The sequence below is a fragment of the Rhinolophus ferrumequinum genome, chromosome 10 (assembly GCF_004115265.2).
Source record: "Rhinolophus ferrumequinum isolate MPI-CBG mRhiFer1 chromosome 10, mRhiFer1_v1.p, whole genome shotgun sequence".
In the NCBI taxonomy this organism is placed as follows: Eukaryota; Metazoa; Chordata; class Mammalia; order Chiroptera; family Rhinolophidae; genus Rhinolophus; species Rhinolophus ferrumequinum.
This window is the reverse complement of record NC_046293.1, coordinates 42,788,517-42,814,974: the sequence shown is the minus strand read 5'-3', so window position 1 is coordinate 42,814,974 and position 26,458 is coordinate 42,788,517. Positions and strand designations below refer to the sequence as shown.

The 26,458-nt window shown below is 36.5% G+C and overlaps 1 protein-coding gene across 1 annotated transcript in view; it reads left to right on the top strand.

Moving 5' to 3' along the window:
- LOC117029364 (sucrase-isomaltase, intestinal-like) overlaps positions 1-26,458 on the top strand; it is an 80,562-nt gene that overhangs the window by 31,538 nt on the left and 22,566 nt on the right. The window contains exons 8-12 of the mRNA XM_033118583.1: positions 14,269-14,394; positions 15,156-15,287; positions 16,733-16,846; positions 19,301-19,417; positions 21,913-21,997. Coding sequence (XP_032974474.1) covers positions 14,269-14,394; positions 15,156-15,287; positions 16,733-16,846; positions 19,301-19,417; positions 21,913-21,997 — 574 coding nt within the window. The remainder of the gene's footprint in view (positions 1-14,268; positions 14,395-15,155; positions 15,288-16,732; positions 16,847-19,300; positions 19,418-21,912; positions 21,998-26,458) is intronic.

The window sequence follows — 26,458 nt, the reverse complement described above, 5'->3', positions numbered from 1 at the left end:
AAAGGAAGATGAGGCAGGGCAGCTAATCAGATACTTTGATTTCTGTTCCACTGCAATCCTTTTCAGTAACTTCCCACCTTGACACTGAGTTGCTGAGAACTCAGCCAAAAAGAAATCTCTCATCCTTACTGCACCATTCTTTCTCATACCTTCTGGGCGATACCTTCCGCAACTCTGGTTATTCATGAATAAAATCCCACCTGCTTTCTGTATTACATAAATGTTTTAAGTCGTGAGCTTACTGATGTGTCACCCCTATTTCTCAGCACTGTTAGTGAAGAGGTTTTTTTTTTTTTTAAATTTGTATTGTAGTTTAAATGAAATTTGAGTACAAAGGGAAGAGAAACGTGGATGCTCAATTCAACATCTTGATCCAAAAGCTTTTACCACTCTTTCTTATTGACCCAATTGAAATTGGAAAAAATAGGCCCTGAATTCTGTTGATAGGGTTTTGCATGTAGTTGCACAGGATGAACTCCCCAGTCTAGATAACAAAATTAAATTATTGACAGGAATCCTAGGTTTGTGCGAACTTCTAACTGTATATTTGTCATCTGTTTGAAATTGAGTCGCACCTTATTGAGGTTATTGTTTAGATGCACTCAGAGATCTCGTCTGATCTGCATGAGGCAGTGGGTTGTCTTGCTAGTCGGATCCCAGGAGTTGCCAGGTTATCCAGATAAATTAGATCATTGCAAAAGTCACATGTCTATCACCTGTACAACGTCATTTCTATGCTGTTCGACATCCTTGAATTCTGGCTAGAGATCAGTTCAAGACTGAGCCTACTTAATTAACTTGATCTTTTTATTCACCTTTCAAGGTAGCTTTTAAGTAATATATTTTTAAAAGTTAGTAGTGACCTTACCCTGAAATGCTCTGAGGCAGGAGCATTTAAATGCTCTGAGGCAGGAGCAAATAAACATCATCAAATAGATTAGCAGCGATGTGCCAATGACATTTTATAATCAATGCTTGCCAGTGCTTTTCAAATTAGGAGTGGGAGAAAGGGGAAAGGATTGGAAAACTCTCATTTAAACAACAAGCCTTTGCCCATGTCTGATAAGGTGCTTCCTTTCTTGTTTGGGAGTTTCCTAGGAAATAAGCTGCCAGTGACGCAGTGGTGACATCAGTGCCTTTATCTTTTCGCCTCCTGCTTCAGTGAACACGCAGTGCACAAACCGAGGATACCTGTCAATAATTTAATTTTGTTATCTAAACTGGGGAGTTCACCCTGTGCAACTACGCCCTTTAAAAGGATCGTGTCATCAATCACACACAGACAGTGCTGGAACAACCAAGGGAATGGTTAGGGAAAATTCAGTCTTATAAAAAATTCAGGGGGTAAAGCAGAAAGGGTGGCTCTTGTTTCAATTTTTAGAGGCCAATTACTAGGTAGTTGATTTTATGGTGTCTACTTGCTCAGCTGTTGGAAGACATATTTTTATTATTCTTTCTCTGAACCAAAATTATCACTGGATTTAGCATTGCAGCATCACACAATATATATAATAAAATCTTTTGTGAATGGATGGAAAGGAAAATGATGCCACCCAACGGGGAGAGGAGCTGTCCACGGAGACTGTGCTTCTGGTCATTATTCAATTTAAAAATTTAATTTGGATTGAACCCTGGAAAACGATACAGCTAATTATTCAGTCCATACAAAAAATAAAACAAGGCACTCATACAAGTGGATCTTAAAAGACATATTTTCACCCAATCATTTTTGGGAACTTACTCAGAGGGTGCAGGCTGGAGTCCCACCTCTGCCTCTAACTGATATCAGGAACTTCGCTAAGTTGTGGGCTTTAGATTTCCCACGTGCTGTGAGGGGACATGATATCAGTCCTGCCTATCACAGACTTCCTGTGAGTATCTCGTAATTAAATAAATACGAAATCCTCTGGAAAGCCCTGAGATACCATTGAATGTGAGGAAGCAGTAGTAGTATTGTTATATCTTGACTTAAAACTTGACAGCTAAGAAGTTTGTTAAGCCTGTACCTTGTTAGGTTTTTCCCCTTGCAATTTAAGCTGTTGAGCTGTTAGTTATCTCAGCTGAAGCTGAACACAGATGTCTAAGAAATTGATTCTCTTTAATTCCAATTTTTTCTATCATTGATCGGTTGATTTCATAAGCTTAGCAGAGCTGGGAAATATTTAACAACAGAATTCTGATATTGGTAGGGGTTGAGTTCTTTGATTAGATCGTATTTTGGTCTGAAGTTATTTTTTTACTCGCCTGTGATTTTTTTTCTCAGACATTTTTCTGGCTCTAAGGAAATTACAAACTAATTTCTGCCCTCTATCCAAATTTTGGTCCTCTTTTAGTTTTTGGCGCCTACACTTTGAACTTGTGAAGCTATAGTTTACATTATCTGGTAGAAAGCAATCAGCCTCTGGTATCTGCCCTGTCCAGTTTTGACAAATGTATAGAGTGTTGCTTCAAGCTTCTGTGTAATTAGGTTCCCTGTGACTAACAAATACCACTACTGCAGCTAATTTAAGACTGTTTCTCCCACTCAGCTTTTTATAGCTCCCTCCTACATTTGTTTCTAAAAAAAACAATGTAGGCAAATGTCACTTCTCCTCCAGTCATGAGGTGTGAGTCTCATTAGAAGTCCTTGAATTTCAAAGGAAACATCAGGGTGAATTCAAACATACAACTCCCCTTCTTCCCCATCCCCCAGCTTATCAGGCTGAAAAAGTGAAAAGCACTTACTCAGCTTTTGAGCTTTGAATTAAAAGGCATTGTGTTACCAAGGTCTGCAGACAATTGGAATGAGGCTCACTCTAGCCAATCACAGAGGAGAAACAAATTTAGTGAGAATTCTGTGCAGCCCCTTTGTTGACTGAATGACAAAATAGAGATCTGGAGAGATTGGCTGGCATTCTTAGTCACATAACTGGCCCTCGTGTGCAGAGCTGGAGTCAGAATGCAGGTCTTCAGCACAAAGAAATGCCCTTTCCACTATTTCATGGAGACCACCTAAATTCTTTGCTGTTCCATGTGCCAAGCCCTAAGAAAGCTAAGAAGTGCAAAAAATTTGCCCGTTGGAATACTTCATTTCTAGACAAAGTCTGGTCTATTTGATTTCTGTGGAAATGATCATCAATGGAAATGTAACTAAATCTGCTTCCCGCTGTAAAATTTAGGCGTTTTTGAAGTCCAAATACAAATGAAAAAAATGCCATCAAAGATTTCAAATTGTTATCAAATCAAATCAAAGGAAAAGAAAAATTTTCCCCCTCAATGAACAGCTATGGTGCGAAGTGTCAACTTAAACATAAATGTGTTAGTCCATGAAAAGCAAATTAATTCTTTCTGCTTCTTAGAACTGACTTCTTTAACCTTTGTGTTAAGTGCATCTTTCTAATTGAATGACTTTGGATAGAATAAAGACTCTAATGATTTGTTTTAGAGGAAGAATAAGGAGAATTAGCCACGTCTTTACTTAGTATCCAAGTTCTTGCTTAGTACTACTGAGCTTTTTGGTTAACAAGGACATTTTTCTTTCTAATTAATACATCCAAAATTATGAGAACAAAATAGACCTCAGTCAATGCGAAATGGCAAATTACTGCTGAGCCATTAATCATCAGTAGTCCTCAGCTCCTTATTTATAATTTATTTATGGATCGGGCCCACAGAATTTGGGGCATAACAAATCTTCTAAACATATTAGAGGATTATTTGGAAGGTAATTTTTACTTCTACTTCTCTAGAAAAGACAGATTGATAATGTAGGGGTGCTTTTTTAGTTTAAAGATTAATATTAATTTACTTGAAGCTAATTGGTAGTAAATTTGAAATCACACTATAATCTCATGTGACGGAAGCATCATAGTGGAGTGGAAAGAGTAGTGGATTTGGAATCAGAGCAGCTGACTCAACCTCTTGTTGACTGAGAGATCTTGGGTAAGTAACATAAAGTCATGGAGCTTCAGTTTCTCATCTGTTCAACTGAGGTAAAAATTCTTATCTACAGAGTGGTCCAGATTACATGAAAGAAGGATTTTGACAAGATGTAAAACCTAGTGCAAAGGCAATCAATAAATGAAAAATTATTCTAATATAAAAAAATTTAATTCAATGTAAGATAAAGTAAGGAAAGCATGATAGGGTAAGTAAGGTAGTGATGACAACTTTCTTTTTTATTCCTCAGAATATTTTAATGTTCTGTTTTAATAAAATTTTTAAGGTTAAAATTCATAATGTAAGTATTTTTGTTAGCCAAGCTAGTGTCTATTTAATGTTGGTTTTAATTAAACATCTTGGCCTGTGAGTGTTATGAGTGGTGACTATTGAGCAGATCAAAAGGGAAAGATTCAGAGCTTGAATAAGAATGAAGGTCATTTAACTTACGTCACGTTCTGTTATACATGATTAATAACAATAATCAAATTTCTAAGAGTTTTCTTCAAAGCAGGCCCAAAATAAATATTTAGAAATAAAATGTTAGAAAATGCTTCTTTAAAAGAAAATTAAAGCTCAGAAAATTGAGCTCAGAAAAAAATGAAACCAATATTGGTACAACTCAGCTAACATGAAAAGTTATCTGGGGTGCCTTGTTGGCAGTGTTCCTTTGTAACAAAAGCCTGCTGAATACAGTGAATCAGATAGCGGGCCCCATATGAGTTGTATATGGTGTGTTATACGATTTGTAATGGCCTCTTTTCTTACGAGATCAATTGTAAGCATGTATACCTAAATGAGCACACCTCCAATCCAAATTTATCTCCTGGTATTTCCAGTATAAATTTTCTATTCCAGTCAAGCCTATCTTTTGGCATGTGTTTTATTCATTCCTGCCTGTTCCTCTTTGCATATGCTTCTGTTCACTATTCATCTACCTAAGAAGTTATGTTTTCCAGTTCTTTCATGACATTTTCAGCTTATTCCAGACTATTCTAGTCTTCTCTTTTTGATCCCCAACCCCATGGAACTTTCTATCTATTCCAGACATTTTGACACATGATCATCTTCTGACTATAGAATTTAATTTTCGTATCATGTATATAAATCTTTACTCACTATTCAAAGGCTACATAGGCCATTATCATGGATTGGATCCATAGGTAGACGATCACCTGAGCAAGATTCAGAGGAGAGATTCAACCTGCAAGTGTTGGGAGAACAGAGAGATAGCACCTACAGTGGGAGCAACTAGCATCATGCTATAAAAGCTCAGAGTTTTTATAATCCTAATATCTTGGTCCTAGATATGCTTACTGCACATATCAGCCCTGCTACCTCCTCTCAAGTGGCTGTAAGTTTTATGTATATAGTGCAGTGGGGAAAATTGGTTTGCTCAGGGTATATAAGTTACAGTGATGATTTCTTTCTGAGTTTATCAGCACACATTTGCATATCAGAGAATTATACTTACTTGAATTTGTATGTTGTACCAAAGTTATGGAAAGTAGGTTTCTGTCTTTTACTCAGAGGCCTGAATGGTGCTCTGGGTAAAAAGGAGTGAATCATCATTGATTTTTAGTATTTGGTTAAAAGTTGGAGATATACGTTGGGGTTACCAGTATTACTAATTGCTTGTGAGTGAATTTTTAATGACAGCCTGACCTGAAGATGTGAACAAATGATTGAAATTCTAATAGTTCATAATAAATGCATTTTGTTGGTAGGCTAATATATACAGGATGAGGCTAGAAAAGATAACACAATTTTGTTCAGAGAGTTCACAGAGAATCATAATAAGTTAATTCGAGACTTACCTTCTACTAGCTTTGATGTATATTTATAAGGTCTTTCCTCTTTATTCTTTTCTAGTCATTAGTGGATGAAATAAAATGTTTTATTAAAATTTTTATTAGACTCCGAATTAGGCGAGCATGGTGGTATCTATTAAGGGGAGAGAAAAGCAGAATTTCAAGTTGTGTATCAGTTTACTTAGAATTCAATGTCTGTATGATCTTTTAAAATTTTCTTTTTCCTAAAAGAATGTCTTAAAATAACTCAGTGGATGGTTTGGACATCAAGTTCAAGAACTTAGGAGTTTAGAGAGGAGGAGAATGAGACACATTTTTACCATGAAGCATTTTGTGAGAGGTCTCAGCTTGCAGAGTGCTTTCTATTGGAGTCCATTAGTAATTCCCCATAGAATTTTTATGCATTAGAGGAGGATGCCTTCCTCCCCCCCAACCCCCGTTCATTAGAAGGAGAAATTGACATAGAGATGATAGTGGAGTATGTATCAGATCAGTAACAAAGTTAGGAAGAAAGCTTTCAAATCATGTACTTTCCATTTGTCGCTTAGCTTCCTGAGTTCTACTTCCTTCCTTTCAAAATTTCCTATAAAATATACATATGGGTCAAAAATAATTATAATTCTCCTTTCAGTTGCTATAGCAATGTTATTTCCTTAATGCATCCTGTGTTCCTTTAGTCCTTTCTGAATTAATTTAGCACAAAGCAGCTCAATTTTAGAAATAAGGTCCTTTAAAAATGTTATTACAGGGATTTTATGGTGTCCGGATGAGAGAATATCTATAGACTTAGTGCGACTTGTGACTGTAATTTAAAGGTAGAGACTCTTCCTCCACTGGGCCCCTCTTCCCTACTATGGAAATTCTATTTTGAGAGCAATCAGTGGGCAGTCAGATTAAGAAATATGTAGAATAATATTCAGAATCCCTTTCTTTTTTTGGTAACTGTACACTGAAAAAATGGATTCAGAATCTCTCTATTCTCCCCAATCTCTTACTTCATTGTATCTTGAATCTTTCCGTTTTTCTACTTATGCCTAAAGGGAAAAATAGGAATATTAAAACAATTTTATTCAAAACGACTTCTAAAGTGCTAAAAAACAAAGATTATTACTGTTGGCAGTTAATATAATTGTAATGTAGCAAATGATAGGCAATCTGGCCATTCTAGAAGATAAGCACCTTTGTTCAGTTGCTAGATCTGTTCTACAGTTGTCTACAATTGCATTGATATTTGAAGTAGCATATATTTTAATAAAGTAAAACATTTCAGATGTTTATATATTTGTAGATAATATTTAATTAAAAGCTTAAGTTGATAAATTAGTAAATTTTTCTTCCTTAGGGAAAAATAGTTTAAATTTTGTCCAAAATTGATACTAGTTGTTAGTATATGAGAGAATAAACATAACTGAACAAAGGCTTGTATTATCTCTCTCTGATATTGATCATTTGGATTTATTCATCTAAATTTTGGTCCAGATATCAGTCATCTTTACTGAAATGAAATGGAACCTGGTAATAGGGCTCTAATTCATATGTAATTAAATAGCTTAAGGAGTTCAACCCATTGTGTTCACTCAGTTTTACTGTATCAGTCAGGGTTCCATCAGCAAAGCAGAACCACTAGGTGATACAAATTTCATACAGGAATTTGACCTTATGCATAGGTGTGAACTAGTTAGTCCTCCAAATACCCCATAAGAGTCTCTGTTATGCTCCACTCCAACCAGAAACATATAGAAAAAGGGGTTCTGGTAAGTGTAGTTCAGCTTAGCCAAGTTGACACATGACAAAGCCACCATGTGTAGTCTGAGATTTAAATACTTTCTTTAGCTATTAGGGATTTAAAAAAAAAAGTAACATGCCTCAATATAACTCAACCTTCTGTCAACTGATCTTTTTGTATGTGATTTAAAAAATCAACCATTAGCACAATATTAGAATATGGCATACACTTTGCCAAGCCAAATATTGCCTCTTAAAAGTAATGATCCATAAACTATATATTAGTATAAATCACATGTATAAGACCTGATGTTATTATTAGGCAATATAATGTAATGATTCAAGATCTTTAAAATCTGACAGTGAGAGGAGTTTGAATGTTGGCTCTGAAATGTGCTAATTGAACGAATTAACCTCCGTTTCCTCCTATACCAAAGTACGCATCTCCTAGGATTGCTAGGAGGTTAGTTGAGATAAATTACATAAAGCTCTTAGTTTTATACCTGGGACACAGTAATTTCTCAATATAATAATTATCATTAACAGTACAGTGTTCACTGTTATTTTATAAACATTTTTCTGCTTTTATTTGGAAAACAGTAACTGATAGCTCTCACTCAATTTTGTTCAAATGTGATTCCTGACAGCACTCTGTCAAAAAGTGAATATAGAGATACTAAGATGCATTTTTGATACCTCACTGATTTTTCAAGTCTATGAATTTTAAATCCCCGGTGCTGAAATGAGCTTATAGCTCTCACTTAGGGCTGATTTATTTCGGATCCAGTGAGCAGTATAGGAAAGCACCTGGTAAGTGGCGAAGCAGGTGGAAACTCCTCTGTTCAGTCTTAAAGCTGCTATTTTCCAACACGCACTTTTCTTGTCCTTGTCATTCCTGGGCAAAGCTGTTTTATTTGCAAATGGCCAAGAGCCTGAAGCCAAATAATAAGCAAATGCAGTTAGGGTAAATGGATGAAATTTCCTTATATAAGGCTGACTCTTTTTTACTTCCCAGGCCATAGAAATTGTAATTGTTTGTAGCAGGAAGTAATAAGAGCAAGAAAAATTAGTGTGGCTCTATACTATACGAGTGAAAGAAGCAATTTATAATCCACAGTGGGTTTGTTTCATCTGCCTGATGAAGAAATATTGTGCTTGTATGGCCCTGTAAGCCACGAGGATGAACTTAAATCCCTCTTCTTCCTGTCAACAATATCTGTTCTAGGAGAGCTTTTCTACCCTAGGGAAACAAACCTAAAATTTGGTTAGGATAGAAATAGATTTAATAAAATTTATTCTTACATTAAAGCCATTCTAAGATCAGGGGGCTGTACAGCATAAGGAAAACGGTGATGAAAGAGAGAATTTTTATCCCTTACCTTCTCAGCAATCTTCATCAGGCATTCCTAAAGAAATATTTAAAAATATGGGATGACATCAGTGGTATTTAAGGGGTAGTAGAAGTTATTAGACTTGGAATCAGAAGAGCTAAGTTTGAGCTACAGTTTTGCCCCCTGGTATTTTTTAACTTGGTACAAATCATTTATGATCTTGGACTACATATTCCTCTACGATAAAATAGGGATGATAACATTTGTTCTATGCACCACATAGTATTGCTGGGAATATTAAATAATAAAACATTACACAGGTACATATTGCCATGTCGGTAGAGGCAGTAGTGATAGAACAAACTCTACAGCCAAACTAACAGTAGTTTAGCCTCTATTAGTAAACTAACAATTAAGAAAAAATTAGAGCCAAGTAGATGGAATATGCCTTGAAGTGAATATTCGAACTTATTTTAAGGAATATTGTTGTTAGGTGAGCATTTATTGTCTATAGCTAATAGACTTAATGCTTTTTACTTAACACTCTATGTATTATATACTACATATATAATATTATTTATAATAATTATATGTTACTTGTAGTGACATTGCTTCAAATTTCAGGCCCCCCAGAAGCCTTGAGAATTCTGAAAGAGTATAGGGCAGAGTGGCTGCTGTGTGCTCTTAGTTTAGCATGAAGAATGTTTCTTGATATATGTTAGAACTTCTGGTACAGGGAAGCTGGTACATGTATCATTTCAAGTACTGTGGGACAATAGAAAACATATTTCCTTAGATGTTCTGTCTGTACTGGTTCCTACCGTTCAATGTGCTTTTGTTTTTTTTTGTGTTTTTCATTTTTAATTGAGCCTTGCCACACGTCGGAACTCCATTCTCTCCATGGCTCGGGTTTGTAGTCCTTCACGCATATTTTGCTGTTCTCTGTCCTTGTATCCTGGCTGCCTCCTTCTCCTTCAGTGTCTTCCCTGTCTTTTATGGGAGGTGTTTGCTGTGCTATTAAGAAAGTGGAAATAAAACATTCACCACATATTATAAAGTGACAGTGAAAGAAAAGGGATTCAAAAGGTAGCAGCAGAGACTAACATTAAATGTGGTTGTTCAAAAATCACTTGGCTAAGGGCTATGAAATCCAGCTGGTAAGATATTTGGTGTGCGCAAAATGAGACAAGCTCTGTGTCTGGAGGTGGAGTTACAACAGATAAACCTTGTACCTTCTCCCCAGTTGCTCACAGTTTAGTGTAGTAATTCTTAAACCTCGCTCTGCATCAATCACCCAGAGGCCCTTTAAAATATGGATGCCTGGGGTCCACCCTCAGAAATTCTAACTGAATTATTCTGATTGAATTAATCTAGGGTGGGTCCTGGATAGAGCACATATTTTTAAATGCTCCCCACATGACTTTAATGTCCAGCCAGATTTTAGATCACAGTTCTAATTAGTTCTGGTTTTAGTCTTTTTTTTTTTTTTAACTTTTATGTGTGGTTTTCCAGGACCATTAGCTCCAAGCAAACTAGTTGTTTCAATCTAGTTGTGGAGGGCGCAGCTCACAGTGGCCCATGTGGGGATGGAACCAGCAACCTTGTGGTTAAGAGCACCGCGCTCTAACCAAATGAGCTAACTGGCTGCCCTCGTTTTAGTCTTTTACGTGGTAGCAACTCATAAAAGTCAGAACATCTCCTTTTTGATTTAATGTTCCCATCTGTAAAACACGGATGACATCATCGGCTCTACATTCATTCATGTAATAAATATACATTTATGAAATTCATATTCTGTGTTAGACGTTATAATAGGGTCAAAGGAAGAGATGAGTCACAGTATCTACCAGAAAGGGGTTTAGAGGGAGAAAACTTTAAAACGGCGGACCAGAATAGCTTTTGACACCAACTGGCTGTATGCAACAGACAGGAACTTTGTGCTGATTTATTAATGAAACGACTACCTGCTCCTGAGCAACTGAAAGCTTCTGGCCATCAATCACGTGATTGTGCTGCCAAGTCTCCCTTCAATTTAATCTCCAAGTGCACCACCCTGTCTGGCAATTCCACCAAATGTCCTACACTAGTATGTTTGCAATCCCACTCACTGAGACTGATACTTTACACTTTCTCTTCTAAAACCTCCAACATCACCCCTCTCAATTTTTGACTATTGATGTGTCTCACCATTTTACGGAGAAAAATAGAAGCAAGAACTATTAGAAGCAATTGAAAAAGAAACACATTGTTTCTCAAGTACAGAAGCCTTTGATTTACCTGCATACATGCCCATGTTTTGCTTTTCTTCTTGTTAAGGTTGTTCCTGCTCATTTCTAAGTATAACAATTCTTCCTGTGCTCTAGAATCCACCTGTGCTTTCACCTATGCTTCCACACTCAGCTGCATCATCCATTTATCCCTCTCTGCCAGGTCCTTCCCATCAACAGATCTGCATTAATAGTGACTACCTGAACAAAACTGAACAAGAATATCCTACTAAGAACCCACATCATCCTCCATCTCTCTGCTCCTCTGCTCTGCACAGCTTTTTGAAAGTGTCTATATGGGCTGTCTCTATTCCCTCACCTCCCAAATTCCCACTATATTCCAATCGGGTTATTATCCCCACCACTCTCTATAAAGGTCTTATCAAAGTCACAGGATAAGTCATCAAGCCTTTGTTCTCGTCGACGTCAGCATCCAGATGGTATTTGATGTGGTGGCCACTTCTGGAAACACTCTTCTCTTCTCTGACACTGCATTGTCCAGGCTGCCTAGCTACATGACAAATGGCCTGTTTTCAGTCTCCTTTGCTGATGCTTTTAAATGTTGAGTCTTCCAAAGGTTAATCCTAGTCTCTCCTTTGATCTCCAACTGAACTCTCTCTTGTAATATCTTCTGGTTCCATGACTTAAATACATTTGTTAGCGGGTAACTCCGAGTGCGTACGTCCACATTTCTTGTGCTCGGTGCTTTCTCCCCACAAACCTGCTCTTGCTCCTCCTTCCATCTTTTCCATCTCAATTAATAGAATTAATTGTCCCTGTCATTCAACTCCAAAACTAAATGCCATCATCAGTTCCTTTTTTTTCTTCATTCTATAGCAATAAATCCATTAGAAAGTTCTGTTAGCAGTGTCTCCAAAATGTATTCCAATCTGACTCTTTCAATATCACCACACGACCTCTTTTGTTCTAGCCACTCTCATCTCCATCTGGACAATATACCAGTCTCCTAACTGGTTTCATGGTGACCACCTTTGCTCTCTTGTAATTTATTTTCCAGGGTTGTCAGAGTGATTTAAAAAATGTATATATATTATTACAGTATAAATTAGAATATATTACTCATTTTAACTGCTTCCATTGAAATTTGAATATAGCTCATCTCCTTTCAAATAAATTGACTGAAAAATACATTTTTGAGAAAAACTAGGGAAGTTTGGAAGAGCATTTGAGAATGTTAAAGGATTGTGGTTGATTTTGTTAGGTGTGATAATGGTATTTTGATTATATAAGAGAGTGTTCTTATGTTTAAAAACATATTTAGGGGTGAAATGGTATGATTTCAGGAATTTTCTTTAAAATGCTATAGCACCCCATTTCCCCCACAAAATAAAAAAGATAAAGATGTGTGGCAAAAAGATAATTGTCGATTCTGGTTAAATGGAGGTTTATTATACTGTCTTCTCTACTTTTATACATGCTTCCCAATTTTCTTAATATAAAGTTGAGGGAAAAAAGACAATGAAAAATTTCCAGTTCTTTGTTATGGCCCTTTATGATTGAATATCTGCGTCCTCTTATATTCCACTTTCCCTTTTGTTTGCTATAGTTCAGCCGCCCTCGCCATCTTTCTCTTCCTGAACACTTCAAGCTTTTGCAACCCCTGGTCCCTCTGCCTGGTGCCCTATACACGCCTGACTTTTTCAGGTCTTATTGCCAGAGAGAATTTCCCTAACAGTCCTTCATCCCACCCCTACATACTCTATTTCTAAAAATTATGCTACGTTGTTTACATGTTTATTGGTTTTCTTCTACTACAATTTAAGCTCCATAAGACAGGGACCTTGGGTCTAAAACAGTTAATGGTGGGTACTTAATAAATACTTGTAAATGAATGAAGTGGATATTACTATTTACACCATTTAAAAAATGGGGAAACTAAGGCTATAAAATTACGTAATTTTCTTAATGGCACAGCTATTAGAGGCAGAACTGAGATGTGAACTCAAGTTTTTCTCATTTGGAGCCTTTAAAGCTCTATTATGTTACATCCTGGTAGAATGGATTAGAGGAGAACTTTGGGGAGCATAATCCCCCACTCACAAAATTGAATGAATTGCCTTTGTAGGTATGCATTGGGAAGAAATTCTATGGCTTTAGTTAAATTCTCATACGAGTTCTTGAGATCCCAAATTTTCATCATTGTTTCTTTGGTTGTTATCAGGGGCAACTTACAAGGTATGATCAAAACATACGGTGAATGTTTAAAATTAAAAAATATTACAGTAAAAAACACATTGCCGTTAATTCCTCTCAAAATACTCCCCTTCACTTCAAACACACTTATCCCATCATTCTTGCGACTTTCTGAAGCAGTTCTGGAAGTCCTCTTTTGTGTCTTTAGTTGCACTGTTGTGACTGTCTTGATGTCCTAAATCAATTCAAAACATTTACCTTTTATGGTCATTTTCACTTGGGGAAGAGCCAGAAGTCTCCCGGTGCCAGAGCCGCTGATTAAGGTGGATGAGGACACACCGTGGTGTTTTTATTTGACAGAAGTTTCTGTACCGGAAGTGATGTGTGACACGTCTTTCTGTTGTGATCACAAAATATTGTGAATGCTGCTGCCAAGTGCCATCCAATGGAAAGGCAGGAATCTTCAACATGGGAAGCATTGCGTTGAACCTTAGTAACAGTGTGTGACAAATTTCAACTTGTTCAGTGCAGTCAGTCGTGTGTGAGCTAAGGTTGATAGAAAGAGTGTTTTAAAGTGTGCTATAAATCTTCCTCTATCATTACAATGTTCCATGTCACACATCACTTCTGGTATATGGCAATTTCTGTCAAATAAAAGCATTGTGATATGTCCTCATCCACTTTATTCGCCGGATCAGGCACCGTGTGACTTCTGGCTCTTCCCCAAAGTCAAAATGATTCAGGACATCGAGGCAACCCTAACAGTGCAACTAAAGACACTCATGAAAGAGGACTTCCAGAACTGCTTCAGAAAGTGACAAGAATGAGGGGAGAAGTGTGTTTGAGGAGTATTTTGAGGGGGATTGATGGTAATGTGTCTTACTGTAATAGATTTTTTTAAATTTAAACATTCACCATATTTTTTGGTCACACCTCATGCAATGTTAGATGCTCATCGCAGTTTGGGAAGTTTAAACTGCTTGCTGACTAAAGTCTTATGTTAATCAGTCCTGTGAACATTTAACTAACTTATTTGAATTCAATACTTTTTTTTTTTTACAGGCTATTGGACGTCCCTATATGCCTCCATACTGGTCTCTGGGATTTCAGCTTTGTCGATGGGGCTATAATAGCATAGATGTGCTGAAAAAAACGGTTGATCGTTTAAGACAGTATGATATTCCTCATGTAAGTGTACCCCAAACATATATATATATATATATATATATATATATATATATATACACACACATACACACATTTGTGTGTTACAGTGCTGTGAGATATGTTCCAAGACCCCAGTGGATGCCTGAAACAGTGGATAATACCAAACTCTATGTATACTATGTTTTTTCCTATATGGACATACCTTTTCACACAAAGGAAGCACTTTACATACAGCTTCTCTTTGGCATATCCAAATTGCCAGCATCACTATTCTTGTGCTTTGGGGCCATTATTAAGTAAAATAGGATTACTTGAACACAAGCACTGCGAAACTGAAACAGTTGATCTGATAACCTAGCTAGCTACTAAGTAATTAACGGCCAGGGATGTATACAGTGTGGATACACTGGACAAAAAAATGATTTCACATCCCAGATAGGATGGAGCAGAATGGCAGGAGATTTCCTCATGCTACTGAGAAAAGCACATAGTTTAAAACATATGAATTGCTTATTCCTGGGATTTTCTGTTTAATATTTTGGGACTGCAGCTGACCATGGGTAACTAAAACCACAGAAAGGGTTTCAAGTGGGGGATTTCTGCATTATCTCAGTTTTCCATTACAGAATTATTTTCATTTCTTACAGGATAACTTGAAACTCACACCAATATTTCAGTTTCAAATTATATACAGTCACTTATTAGCTATTTATGATTCTTTGACAATATTTGTCTGTTTTTCTAATATTTGAAGGGTATGTCTCCATTGCTCTTTTGTACAGGATGTTCAGTATGGCGATATTGACTACATGGAACGTCATTTGGACTTCACATATGATAAAGCTAACTTTGCTGGTCTGCCCGAGTACATTAAAGAACTGAAAAATGATGGACTACATTATGTCATTATTTTGGTAAATTTCTTCTGAAGAGCAAAGATAAAATATCTAAATTCACATTTTATAAGTGATTTTAAAAATATATATTAAAATTAATTTAGGAAAAAAAGCACCAGCACTAATGTATTTCTGAAGAACAAAGAACAAAATTTTATGTAATATATAATGATAAATGTTATATTTTATTGAAGAACTACAAGCAAGTTTTCTATTAGTCAATGATACAAAAATGTCATCAACAAGTGATGAAGGAATTCAATTTTTAAAACCACAGTGTTCTTTCTTTAAAAAAAAAAATGACTTACAATTAGAAGGGAAAGTATGTTTTTCCACACATCCTCTTGTCTGTCAGATTTAAAGACTTGGCCATAAAAATCCTAAACAAAGAATAATATAGTTTTTGAATAAATGCAGTGAACTTAATTTGAAAGAATCTTTTCTCCATGTTGCAGTACATACAATGTCATGTTTCATTTAATACATTTATGATATAAAGATAAAAGTCTCTATAACTGCTTCTAGGAGCAGGAATGTTACTAAAAGTTGATTTATATTGAAGTATTTATCTTAATGCAGATGAGAGAGATTCTAAATTTTAAAAATATTTTTATTTTAATATAATGATAAAAATGTCAGTATGTATTATAATTCCTGTATGATGTAATGATGCTAGAGGTTTGTGGACTTTTTTTTAAAGAATGGCTTATTATAAATAAAAATGTATATATTTATTATCCAACTGAGATAATGTAACAGGAATGTATTAAGAAAAATATTTAAATATAAATATATCATGATATTAAAATGTTTAGCGAGGAAACAGATTTGCAGTAGGGTTAATAAGTATCTTTGGAAAAAATTAAATATAGACTCAGACATTTTTCCCCCTTGATTCATTTTAAGACGGCTTTTTGAGAGGGACAGTGACTTTAAGAATTCGTCGACTACAGTACTTCATTTTGTGGAAGAGAAACTTGTCCTCTTAAAATTAAATGGCTTAACCAGGCTTTTTGTAGCTAGCTCTATTGAGAGTAGAATACAAATGTCTTGATTTCCCCATCCAGAGTTTTTTGTTTGTTTGTTTTACAGTTTCACAGGCTTATCGCATATAAAAAAGAATAAACAAAAAAAATTAGAAAAGGTTGTTTGCCAAATAGCAAGAGTATTAGGTTTATCTACTTATATAACTTTTCAAGTAAAGAAAATCAGAAGCAACTGATTACATTGTTAAATTGGCATTGCTTGGATCCACATTTTGCAGCACTAAAAAATTAATGGAAATTGACAGTTTTTATATTTGTAACCATACTTAATGGCTGGGAACATGCTAATGTATGCAGTATAAAACTCACTGTTTATATGGATATTAGACATTCTTATTTCAAAAACATTTGGAAAGTTTATATTTAAATATCAATTATCAGACTGTTACCAATTGCAATGTTCTTGGGGATTTGCAGGATCCTTTTTTGACGAAAGATGAACCACAAGGTACTTACAAGCCCTATGAACTTGGAGAGGAATTGGGAATTTGGGTCAATAGCTCTGATGGAGTCACACCGGTGGTCGGCAAAGTAAGAACCTTGAAGAATAGATGAAAACCTCCTTCTGTATTGAGTATATGATAAATAATTGCAATTCATGTGGCATCAGGGAACTGGTATCATGAATTCAGTTCAAAAAAATGCTGTGCAGCTTTTCGAGCTGAATATTTGGAGCACTGGACTGGATTATATGACTTTTTAAGAAATTACTTAAGGCCCATAGAATTTGTGAGAAATTCAAAGAATATATTAATACACAGGGTAACATTCTAAAAAGGAACATTTTAATAAGTATTACAAAATTATAGATAATCAGCATTATCTATAACTTTGAGATTATATTGGAAAATTAAGGAATGACACATATATTTCTTAAGTGAAAGAAAGTTCCTCACTTTTCTTTTACATAATGAAAATATCTTTAATGCTTTTGCTGATGATCAAAGTGTACGATGTTATACTGACTTATAAAAAGTAGGAAGTGACAGTCCTTTTCCCAAAATATAAATTTTATCATTTCAGTGTATATTCCTCCAGATTTTTAAATACATGTAGTCATATTTTTACATAAATGGGAAATACAACAGATAACATTTAAAACTCTTTAAAAAACGATAACAATATTATATGTATATATAACAGGGGTGCCAAAAAAATGTACACAAGTGAACACTTTGGTGAACATTGCTTAAGCAGTAGTTCGCCGTAATCAGAAGTGTCTGGACACTGATGGTAACAACTTGGATCACTTCTTGTAATTGCAGAAGTCCAACGTGACTTGTATTCATCTTTTATTATCAGTATATTTTGAGTATTACAATTTTAATGCAGTTTTCCTTTCTTAAAATGTGTATACATATTCTTGGCACATATATAGATAGATAGATAGATAGATAGATAGATAGATAGATAATCAGCATTATCTATAACTTTGAGATTATATTGGAAAACATATATATATATATGTACACACACACACACACACACACACACACACACACACACACAGAATGCTCACTAAAATGAATTAGGATCCTGATGTATTTTCTCAGGAGCGTGATCCCGCCATTACTGAAGAATGGAAATGTGGATCCAGAGAGGCCAGGTTTAAGCAGAAGCAGCTTTATTGCAAAAGCGTAAGAGAACAGGCATAAAAGAAAGGGCTCTCCTAGGAGAGGGGGTCCGAAATGGAATGCCCACCTCAGGACCATCAGATTGGGCAAAAGAAAGATGATGTAGACGTGTAAGCTAGAAAAGTGGCTTTAGAGGTGGCTACGGGAGCATGCGCGCTGCTCGCGGAGGCCGGGCAGTGCCTGTGGTGGCCAGGTTGCAGCCCCGCAGCAGCCGGTGTTCCGAAGCCACGCTGTTGTGTCCCCTCCTCTTGACTGCTGCTGTGGGGTGGGGGGTCAGGAGGCAGAGAAGTGGCAGAATACTCCTGGCTGGCTCGCCAAAATAATGTTTTACAGGAGAGTGGGCCCTTCTCAGCACCACATCCAGGTTCTTGGCATCTCGAGCAAAGACTTGAATTAGATACCAAAGTAAAGTAGTGAAAAAGCAGTTTATTAGGAAAAAAGTACACTTCAAAGAGCTAAAAGTGGGCCTGAGCAGGAAGCAGTGGCTCAAGGCCATTATTAGAAGAAAAAGTACACTCCAAAGGGTTTGGAACACTAATCTCTCTCTCTCTCTCTCTCTCTCTCTCTCTCTCTCTCTCTCTCTCTCTCTCTCTCTCTCTCTCTCTCTCCTTGTTAATACATATAAAACTATCTCTGTCTCATCTTTTTAAATAGTTATGTGATATTCCACGGTCTCATGTAAGGAAATTAGTTTAACCAATTCCTAATAATAAACATTTTCTTGTTTCTAATATCTTAATATTATAGGCAATGCTGCAGTAAACATGTTAATACAGTGTTATATATTCATGTCTTATGGCCATATAAGTTTATTAAATGTAATTATTACACCTAAAACTTTACATCCCAATTTGAAGCAACTTAACATCTATACAATATTGAGTCTTCCCATCCACAAACATTCTGTATTTTTCAATTTATTTCTTCTTTTGAATACTTCATAAACATTCTGTAGTTTTCATTATATTATTTTTATGGTTTTTGTTGGCACCGTACATATATTAAAATTTTCTTGCTATTATAAATGTAATTCTTGCATTTCCTAATCCCTATAATTGTATTAATATAGATTTATGCATGGAGAGAAATGGCTAAATAATAAAAGAACAGTAAAATATGATTTCATGCACAATTTCATGGTTGAAGACAACTGGACAGAGATATAGGATTCCATTTCCATTCTACTATGAACTTGTCATATACTTTTTCGATGTACTTGGTTATTTAATTTCAGTGATTCTCAGTTTTCATTTGTAATACTCAAAATGCAAAGTAAGGCCCAACTATCGAGATTTCTATGTCATATTAGGCAAGTTGCATTTATTTAGTTTGACTTACTTCTCTGTTGTAGGCCTGGCCTCCAGGAGATTCAGTGTATGCAGACTACTCCAATCCCCAAACAGCAGAATGGTGGATTCACATGTGTACAGAATTCAAAAATGTCCTTGATTACGATGGGATCTGGATTGTAAGTCTAAACTTATTGTTTAAAATTATTTTCCCTGGTGGAAAAGTAAGAGGTTCATCTACTTGTCTTTTTTCACACAGTAAGTTGAAGAAAGTGAAAAAAATTTTCTTTCCTGTTTCCTGGTAGTCTCCGCCTTAACTCCTCTAATGTACCTTTGGAGAGAAGAACTACTTTCTCCAAGACTGGCAGTATCTTTTCTGCCATCTTGATCCTGGCTTCATCTTACTCTGGATGAGGCTGGTTTGTGCATTCATTATGGTTTATACCTACTCTGTGCAGAGTGGTGGGAAGCAACAGATGGGTAGATAGGCCGACAAACAAGTTATTGTATGGCCATGACAGAGCAAGCACTGGATACAATGGGTACAGAGAAGAAGGACATTGAACTCGGGTCCATTGAACTCCAGTCTGGGGAAGTCCAGACTTACCAATAGAGGTGATAGTTAAGATGAGGACTGGCCAATGAATGGGAATTAACTAAGTGAAGCAGGGTGTGGGTATGGGTGGAAGTGTTTCAGGTAATAGGAACTGAATGTGTAAGAGTGCAAAGGAAAGGGTGGTGCTGATCTAGTACTATTGGGACAATCGCAAGTTGTATGCCTAATAGGCCCCACTCAGCCAGAGAGACACTTGCAAATAGAATCATGTGACTAGACGATTGAATGAAGGTTAGACAATGACTACTACTCAACAGGGACATTTTTCTCTACATGAAGCATAATTGGTTGTTTCTGTGTCTTTGGATATGCTCTCCTTCACATTTTTCCTCATTTCTACATGTTCAGATTCAATGAGCTGATCAATGTGCAGCCTCCATTTCAACTTTTCCATGAAGTCTTCAGTGGTACTCTTTACTGAAAGTAATTCTTTCTCTTATTTCAGCAAACACCTATTTATTGAGTACTTACTCTGTCAGGAGGCATTGAAGGTACACTTAGAAAAATGCTTGTTTTTATGGAGCTGACATTTTAGTGGAAGATACAGACAATAAACAAGATAAATAAGTAAAATGTATAGTGTGTTGGGTAATAAAACTGTAAAAGAGAAAAATTAATCTGGAAAGTAGGTGCCTTAGTCGATTCAGGCTGCTTAGTCCATTCAGACTGAGAAATTGATTTCTCACAGATCTGGAGGCCAGAAGTTCGACATCAGGGTGCCAGCATGGTCAGGTGAAAGCTATCTTCCAGGTCTCAAACTGTTGGTTGTATTCTCACGTGGTGGAAGAGGCTGGGAGGTTCTGTGGGGTCTTTTTCACAAGAGCACTAATACCATTCAGAAGGCTTTCACCCTCATGACCTAATCACCTCCGAAAGGCCCCTCCTACTAATACCATCAACTTCAGGTGTTTGGATTGCAACAAGTGAATTTTGGGAGGACACAAACATTCAGACCATGGCAGTGGGGTAGGAAATTTGGTAAGTTAAAAAGTTTGAAGTTTAAAAAGGGTGGACAGAAGAGGTGATAATTGAAAACAAAGACCAGAGGCTGAGCCCTGGGGATATCTAAGAAGGGGAGAACATCCTGGCAAGAGAACAACATGGACAAAAGCCTTGAAGCACAACATGCCTGGCATTTTCCAGGAACAGCAAGGAGGCCAGTGTGGCTAGAGCATCGTAATCAGGGACAGTCAGGAAAAAGGTCAGAAGGATATTGAGTCGTTACCACAGACAGCAGCATTGACCAATTGTAAGGTCTTTTGCTTCTACTCTGAGTGAGATGGAAGAACATTGGAGGGTTTTGAGCAGAGGTTTTCAAAGGATCATTCTAGTTGCTGCATTGAGAATAGACTACAGGAAGGCAAAAAACAGTGTGAAAGCAGAGATGAATCCAGGTTTTATGGAGCTTTATATAATTTGGGTGACTCTCTTTAAAAAAATTATTTAAAAATTACAGATAGAATTTTATGTATCAACATATGAAGGGGTCCTGCAAAAAGAGACCATGAAACTTACATTTCCCTAATTTCCAGGTGAATCTATCTCTGGGCCCATATGGAGGAGAGAGACTAGTTTGAAGCTACTGTGACAGTCCAGGCAAGAGACTGGCAGTGTAGCCTGGGATAGTGGGACTGCAGTGAATGAGACGTGGTCAGATTATGCATATATTTTTAAGATAGAGTTGACAGGATTGGTTGACTCATTAGATGTGAGTTACAAAAAAGAAACCAAAAAACTTAAGAATGATTTGTGTTCACAATCATTGGAAAATTGGTATTATCTTTCACAGAACAGAAATGGCAGTATCTATTTCTATTCTGTGACCTTTATATATGTGTGTAACTGTTGCTAGTCTGCCAGCATATAATTTTTGAGACCAGGGACACTGTCTTGTTTATTCCTATGCTTCACAGAGCTCCTATCTTACCATCTCATTCATTTAGATACTCAAAGTATGTATGTTGAATGGATTAATGAGCTTTATGTGCTCTGTTTCCACGATGAAAAGTCACAAAACTACGTCCATTATTACTCATCAAATTTCTATTTTTATGTAAGGATATGAATGAACCAGCCAATTTTCAGTATGGCCAGCACCCAGATTGTGAAGAAAATAATCTAAACTACCCACCTTATGTGCCTGGTAAGTACACCAAAATTGCCAGATAATTTTGAAACATTTTTGCATTTCATGGGGAACAATCTCTTTAATGCCATCAGTTTGTCTTAGGAAAGCATATGTTTCCTTTCATAGCTCACCAATACAGAAATAATCTAGAAAACTTAGAACATGTATATGTACCTAGTGTATGCCTCGGGTGGTAAGACCTTGGAATGTTTGTGAGTTGTGTCTTCACTTGTCTAGGAAGGATCCAAAGACTCCCTTCCTTGGCTACCTAATAAGACAGGGAGCTAGATTTATTGGTGTGGTATCACAGCTGACTCTTAGATGACTGAGTTCTCTTTGGCTGCAAGGTCTTTTCAACTTATAATTTCTACAGTGTTTGTTATTTTTGTAATTAATCGTGTACACTCGAAAATGCTATGAGATAGAAAATTTGTGAAGATTTAATTGAGAAATTGAGTTTTGCAGTCAGACTGAGAGGCTTATCTTTGACTATAGACTTCTACTTTGACTGATTATAGCACTTCATTTACATTTCCTTTGAAATTACAGCCGTTTGCAAGTGCGGTGATTCAGTTCCCAGTGAAACTGGAACAAAAGAGACAAGCAAAAATGAACTAAAATCCACCCTTGAGACCTGATAGACCCTAAAGTTTCACTCACCTTCCTTGAATCCATGAGATACTGGCCACCCTCCACATATATGTTACTTGCTAGGCAGAACAAATGCTGTCCAAAAGTTACTCCCTTTCTTATTGTTTTGAAATATCTAATGAAAATATCAAAGAGGCCTCAAGATGTATAAGATTTGGAGAGAAGCAATTTGGGCTTGAGATTAAAAAAACTGGGAATTATATGCATAAAAATGGTGTTTAAACCCACAAGGATGAGTGAGTCAATGTACTGAGAATGACAGAGTGTATAAAATGAACTTGACAAATGGGCCCTCCAACCCTGAGCCCTGAGCATATGCAGACCCATACCCCAACATTTATGCTTTGGATAGAAATAAAAATCCAGCTAAGGAAACCAAATGGGAGCAATTGGATAGTGACAAGGAAAGTCAGGAAGGAGGGATGCCTTGTGTCTCAACTGAGGATACTAAGAAGCAGTAAAAACAGATGGCATGGTCAGTTCTGTCAGATGCTGTCAAAAAGTCAAACAAGATGAGTGCAGAACATGTCCAGAGTTTAGCAATAAGGACATTGGCAATATGGATAATATTAGTTTCATGTTTTTAAAAAATTAAAGTTTATGGGGGCAACAATAGTTAGTAAAGTTACATAGGTTTCAAGTGCACAATTCTGTAATACATCATCTATATATCACATTGTGTGTTTACCACCCAGAGTCAGTTCTCCTTCCATCACCATACATTTGATCCCCTTTACCCTCATCTACCACCCCTCCCCACTTAACCCTCTGGTAACCACTAAATTGTTGTCTATGTCTATGAATTTTTGTTTCTTTGTTTGTCTTGTTCCTTTGCTGCTTTCAGTTTTATATCCCACATATCAGTGAAATCATATGGTTCTCTACTTTTTCTGTCTGATTTATTTTGCTTAGCATAATAATCTCAAAATCCATCCATGTTGTCGCAAATGGCACTATTTCATCTTTTCTTACGGCAGAATAGTATTCCATTGTGTATATATACCACTTCTTCTTTATCCATTCATCTATCGAAGGACATTTTGGTTGTTTCCATGTCTTGGCCACCGTAAGTAAATAAAGCTGCAATGAACATCGGAGCACATATAGTTTTATGGATAAATGTTTCCAGATTTTTTTTTTTTTGATATATACCAAGGAGAGGGATTGCTGGGTCATATGGTAACTCTATTCTGAATTCTTTGAGGAACCTCCACACTGCCTTCCATAGCAGCTGTACCAGTCTGCATTCCCACCAACAGTGTATGAGAGTTCCTTTTTCTCCACAGCCTCTCCAACACTTGTTATTATTATATTTGTCTTTGTTTTTTAAGAAATTTGAGACACTAGAGTGTGTTTGTTTGGTGTCAGGATTGAGCCAGTAGACTGGCAAAATAGCTAATGCAAAAGATGGAAGAGGTAATCCAAGGACTCAAGTCACTGAGAAGTTAGGCTAACATCAGTTGCATTAATTGTTAAGGGATGGAGCATGAAATGAACAGGAACACTTTATTGCTGCTAGAGGGAGAAGAACCTGAATACAGATGCACATACATGTATGGATTAACTGGTGGGAGGCTGAAGATCTTCATTAAAAAAGCTTATGTTTTAAAGAAGTGGAAGTGATGGGGAGAATGAGATTGAATTTGGGGAGTAGTAAGTTTGAAGAGAAAAGAGAAAGTATGCTACAGTCATATCACAGAGTGGCCAAGTAAATTTGTGACAGAAGCATAGTGGGATTCCCAGGCAGTATTGAGAATTCAATTGTGGTTTGCATTCTTGAAGCAAAGGATGAGGGATAAAGAGAAGTAAAAGGTTAGGGAGTCACTGGCATCACACAGTAATTTCAGCAACAAGACGCCCAGGTCCTGTCCTGCATGGTGATGTTGAAACACTGGCCCAAGCACGCAGCTTGCAGGAGGACAGGCGGTGACACAAGGAATGTCCCACTGGCTCCAAATCCTAACTTAATCCTTTTCTAGGCCTGTGAACCTTGTTTTGACTCTAAAATGGGGATATGAATTCAAAATTTGCAAGTTAAGGATTTAAAACGTTCTGTATAGAGCTAGTGAGTGACATGCAATAGGCGTACAAGAAATAGCTACTATTGTATCTATTACAAACAATATGGGAGGATTTAAATTTAACTCCAAATGTTCTGCCAAATACGACAAATACGTAATAAATGTAGGGGATAATTATTGTAACAATTTTCCATCACTGTCGTTGCTCCAAGGTGTGAAGCCAGAATTAGCTAATACAGACCTCATTTTTACCCTGACTGGGATTATTTCACAAATAATGGCCTAAGGTTTAGCTGCTTTATTCCTGGTTTAAATTCTTTTGAAGAACACGTCTATCACTGTGTGGAACTTAAAAAAAAGGAAAAAAAGGAGAGTATGAATCAGAGAAGAAAGAGACTGTTAATACCAACTTGGGACATGAAAGGAAAACTAAGATCGGTTAACCTCTCAGACGCATTCTTTCTAAAATAGATTATTGTAAAAAAATATTGACGAAATCTGCTTGTAGTCAGGGTAAGTGTTACCAAGATACTGAGCCTACAGACTAAAGTCTGACGTGGCATCAGAGGAATATTCTTATTCCCTGTGCTATTTTTAACCAATTTAAATTTCTTTTTATCTCTTACGATTCAGTGATCTAAGGTTTTACCATTTTGCATAATCTCTTTGAATGGTAACCATTTCTGAATGTATAAAGTTAGGCTTTTGAGATAATTAGGAGTTATATTCCGGTTAAAGTACAGGAGTCCCATAATTATCCACTGCATTCCAGCGGGTAATTATCTACATTTTTTCCATTTTCTTCTTTGTGGCCAAACAGGTTGGCTCTATTACGATATAGTTAGTGCTCAAAATGTTCTCTCAGTAGTGAAACAATATGATGAGGCTCCTGCTGCCTTCATCTATGGGGAGTAAGAAAATTATTACGCAATGTCTAAATTCCTGTGTTACTGTTTTACGTGTACTGCAAATGGCTTAACTTGAGCTGAGCTATGTATGTAGTTAAATTTAAACCATAACTGATGGCCAAGGTAAGGTGATTCAGTTGTACTTTACATATTGAAAAAACATTAAAAGTTTCATCAAACTTATTCTCAAATGCATAGATTTAGAAATTAAATGTAAAGAGGCTCTACATCTCTTTAGAAACACGTCGTTTTCAGAATAATAACAGATTGAGAGAAAAGTTTATGGTAGAAAGAAAAGTGCATAAATGGACATGATTCTCCCCCTCCCCCACACCCCCACTCCTCTTTCCAGGGAGACCAACTCCTTTTAGTATTTATGATCTTATGTGTCTTCAGTATATCATACAGACAGCTTTGAAATGATATTAAAATCTCAATTTTGATGATCTAGAAGAGAGGCAAAGATTTCAAGGCAGCAGAATCTGAATTAGTCTTAGATTTCTTTGTGTATTATACTACTTCCATCCTTGCTGTCAACATTTTAAAAGCCACAAAATCTAAAATGAATGATTCCCGGAGAAAAAGCCAAGAAACTACAGAAAAATAAGGGCAGGGCAACTCCCAGAGAGGATCCATACAGGGGAAGCCCATCAAAGCCGCTGTACAAAGAGCTGTCTCTGAGTAAACATGTTTTAAGTCACGCTCTTGTGATTGATACATCCTGTATATGTTTTGAGAGGTATGATTTGACCTTGAGAATCTTTGAATCTATGTACAAAGGAGATAGGCAGATGGGGGATTTTGGAATATTTGTTCAAATACCAGAAACATCTTCATAGTTTGTGCTTTTCCAGCAGTACCACTGTTGAAGGCATATCATCTACAGCCAAACGTTC